General features: G+C 40.0%; 1 protein-coding gene across 1 annotated transcript in view; it reads right to left on the bottom strand.

Annotated features, from left to right (window-relative positions):
* LOC138028848 (microfibril-associated glycoprotein 4-like) overlaps positions 1 to 1,029 on the bottom strand; it is a 5,269-nt gene extending 4,240 nt beyond the window's left edge. The window contains exons 1-2 of the mRNA XM_068876467.1: positions 663 to 1,029; positions 306 to 420 (exon numbers count right to left, since the gene is read on the bottom strand). Of these exons, the coding sequence (XP_068732568.1) occupies positions 306 to 420; positions 663 to 983 (436 nt within the window). The 5' untranslated portion in view covers positions 984 to 1,029. The remainder of the gene's footprint in view (positions 1 to 305; positions 421 to 662) is intronic.
* Positions 1,030 to 2,500: the final 1,471 nt, after the last annotated feature.

The raw sequence follows: 2,500 nt of genomic DNA, 5'->3' as shown, positions 1-2,500 counted from the left end.
GAAAGAAAGTGACGATACAAATTCAGGACACATTGAAAGAGAATAACGTACTCAGCTAATTAAACCAGAAATTATCATTATTCAGCACTACGTAAATCCGAACGAACGTCAGATGCGTAGAGCAATCCATTCAAGCCAAGAAACCAGTCAATGCTTAATTGAAAAGCATCATTATTAGTTTGATGGAGTTGACATTTCGATATCACTTTCAAAACAACTTGCAATTTTAATTGCACCGCATCGTAAGCCACATCACGAGCAATTCTTTTGGGTTATTAGATCCTGAGTTCTGAGAGGGAACTTACCACATGGTATACCCGTGTATCCAGGGCTGCATTTGCATTTCCAGTTTTCTCCACCATAGTCTGGGATGCAAATACCTTTGTCGCCACAGGAAGAGTTTTCCGTTTCACAGTCACTCTGTTTTTTTTTTTTGGAAAAAGAAAACAAACACAGCAATGAGTCTCTTTTTGGGACCCACACGGATCTGAATGGCCAGTCCCTCAAATTGCCTAGTCCACAAACGAACTTCGCGATGCGTTTGCCTAGTGGACTCGTTGAGATAAAAAATTTGCCACCTACATGAAAACATCACCTTGCGAGCATTAGCTTCTTTTTCGTATGAATTTAAAAGCAAACATAAATTTTCAGGATTGATTTACCTGTAAACCTCTGTACAGCCATTTCCTATCTTCCGTAAAATTAACATGACTTGTAAATCGATCAGAGTTGCTCAACTCACAGGTAAAGATGGCTGTTTCGTTTGTTGTGCCAAAATTGTAAGACAAACAACGCGCATCTTTAACACACTCTATTTGACAAAAGACCTCAGAATCCTCTGTCGATATTACCCGAAATACACTGCCATTGAGTTTTTTTCCAATTAGAGCTCTAGCGAAGTTAACGCCTTCAAAGTCTGGATCAACGATGCGAGTAATGGTGCAGACAACACTGCCGTAAAGCAACAACAAGCAAAGACGCATCTTTAGACAGTGTTACTAGCAGAGAAAAGACAAGTACGTGTGCAGAGGGCAGATGACTTCTGTGTTATTCATCCTGTTAAAATCGTTAATATTTAATTTGTCTAGAATTTGCCGAGGTACTGCCACTTGACAAACGGTATGAGATGTCTTCTGTTTCCTAATTCTTGTTTCCTTTACTGTAGGATCTTTACACTGAGAGTCAGTTAGAATCGGGCCGGTTCCGTTTGAGGTGTAACCAATTCGAAAAAATGATCGAAATCACCTTCTTAAAAGGTGCTATGTTTAAGAAAAAAAAAAAGCATTACCCGATACCTTGGGGATTGATATTTTTTTCTAATACCGCAATAGCATTTCATTATGTGAGAGGTATCTTAAGCACCTGCAAAATGACTGGTAATTATAGATAAGTGTCTCCCTATATACCTGCTAACTGCTGGTTAGACTACCCCTACTGTTGCTATGTTTCTGCCTAGATCACCGTCGTTTAATTATCCCCTTGCTTGTATAAAGTATTTGCAAAAAAATAATCTTGGCGCTTTCGGACCTTTAAAGTGTGCCTTGAACGGAGTAAAATAAGAAAATGATACAGAAATGACAGCTTGACAATCTATGAGCTTGTAGCTAATTATATTTGAGACCGATAAACTACCCGACAATACCACTTTTTAAATTGGTGATTCTTATGAATCATTATCAGGAGATGTTCAAGTCTGATTTACCTGAACGAACATTCCATGCGCCTACGCTATCTAGACCATGAAAACAATTGGATAAATCTAAACCACGGTGACGATCGTGGATTCATTGAGTTTTGGCAGTCAGCTAGGACTGTTCCCGAAAGGGAAGTTAAACGAATTAAGTTGAAGGCAGGTGTTCTTGGCTCTCCAATCCAGAGCGGACATTTGAATTCTCGAACGAATTCATCAAGTGCGATTTCAGTCCAACCGTCACCTCCCGCAGCACATGGCAGAAGATTCTTTGCTAACAGTGCTCCTCTTCGAAAAACTGAGCAGCTATGCAAGAGCTCCAATCCTGTTGATCAGAATCTAGAGAAAAAAACTTGAAAGTGTGGAGGGTGCGACAAAAGCATTAGAGCATGCGAAAGTTGTGAGGGACAACTTTGAAAGAGAGTTATCGAGGGTTTCTATTCTTAATTCTTGTTCTCTTAGCATCTGTGGAAAATGCCATTTAAAAGTGCGACATACGACGAGAAATTGCCAAGGGGAAGATTGTACCTCCGTCACGTGGTGTGGAATTATTGACAAGCATCCCGCAATTTGTCACAACAGGTAACCAAATGTGAAGCTGAACTTGATAACCTGCAAACGGAGGACAAAACAGAAACTAAAAGCTTATAGGTCAGTTGAGGATTCTTTTGCCAAGAAAATTAAGGAAGGTTTCGGATCCAAAGAGATACAATGTCCACGGAGTAAAAAACTGGGCTCTTCTCAACAAGCTTAGAGCCCATGGAGGTCAGCTGTCTTTTTTCTTTTTAAGTTGACCGCTCACCAGGAACT

The sequence above is a fragment of the Montipora capricornis genome, chromosome 13, assembly GCF_036669925.1.
Source record: "Montipora capricornis isolate CH-2021 chromosome 13, ASM3666992v2, whole genome shotgun sequence".
Taxonomy (NCBI): Eukaryota; Metazoa; Cnidaria; class Anthozoa; order Scleractinia; family Acroporidae; genus Montipora; species Montipora capricornis.
This window is presented reverse-complemented; position numbering and strand designations above follow the sequence as displayed.